The sequence below is a fragment of the Hippocampus comes genome, unplaced genomic scaffold, assembly GCF_001891065.2.
Source record: "Hippocampus comes isolate QL1 unplaced genomic scaffold, H_comes_QL1_v1.1 C16734030, whole genome shotgun sequence".
Lineage (NCBI taxonomy): Eukaryota > Metazoa > Chordata > Actinopteri > Syngnathiformes > Syngnathidae > Hippocampus > Hippocampus comes.
The window spans coordinates 1-765 of NW_017837982.1; the positions used below are offsets into that span (position 1 = coordinate 1).

Sequence of the window (765 nt, forward strand, 5' to 3'; positions counted from 1 at the left end):
ACACACACACACACACACACACACACATTTATTTAGTGGTCATTCATTTAATTAAATAATGAGATTATTTTTGATAGAGTATAGTAGCTATGTCATTACCTCACATATTCCTTCTTGTTCTCCTCAGTAACGGGAATGTTACGGCCGTTAGGTTTGAGTTCATGTTGTAGAAACTTCCCAAAGGCGTTATGCTCCACGCAGAAGGTGTGGTCCAGGACCGAGGTGATGTCATTCTCTCTGCAAACACAAGATCATGATGACAATGAGCATCATCGGCGTAATAATGCAGTCGCATTTACTTTTCCTTCCCTTTCACCCCATACATTATTCATGATTTTGTTGCTATCGTGGTTTGCCATTGCAGATCCAGATCTTTAATTATACATGGGCAGCTATGGCTAGTTTATGAATAGCATTACAAAAGGCATATTGATGTCAGGCAATTCTCCTTCTGCGAGTTGCGATTTTGTCCTGCAGACAATCGCACGGTTGTGGCAAATGTACCAAAACAAAGTCCAGAATAAAACCTTCTCTCAAGTCGATTTGTGTGCAGGTGATCTAACTTACAATATCCAGATGAGACTCTTGTGCAACTCTGGGTCGGTGGTCTCCAGGTCATTGAGCTGAATGGGTTTGCCTAACAGCTGTTTGTAGAAGGGCAGCGTGAAGCTCCCGTTGATGTAGTGACCATGAAAAACTGCCAGCCCCATTACCCGGCCCACAAAGTGGAAATATGAAAGGTGATCCTGAAATATGGGCAGGCAC

The 765-nt window shown here is 42.9% G+C and overlaps 1 protein-coding gene across 1 annotated transcript; it reads right to left on the reverse strand.

The window, feature by feature from the left end:
- Nucleotides 1-95: 95 nt before the first annotated feature.
- On the reverse strand, nt 96-754 carry LOC109509048 (E3 ubiquitin-protein ligase SMURF1-like). The gene is made up of 2 exons (XM_019858973.1): nt 568-754; nt 96-237 (listed from the first exon to the last, which is right to left on the reverse strand). The coding sequence occupies exons 1-2, from the start codon at nt 708-710 to the stop codon at nt 96-98; spliced, it is 285 nt and encodes a 94-aa protein (XP_019714532.1). The 5' UTR covers nt 711-754.
- Nucleotides 755-765: the final 11 nt, after the last annotated feature.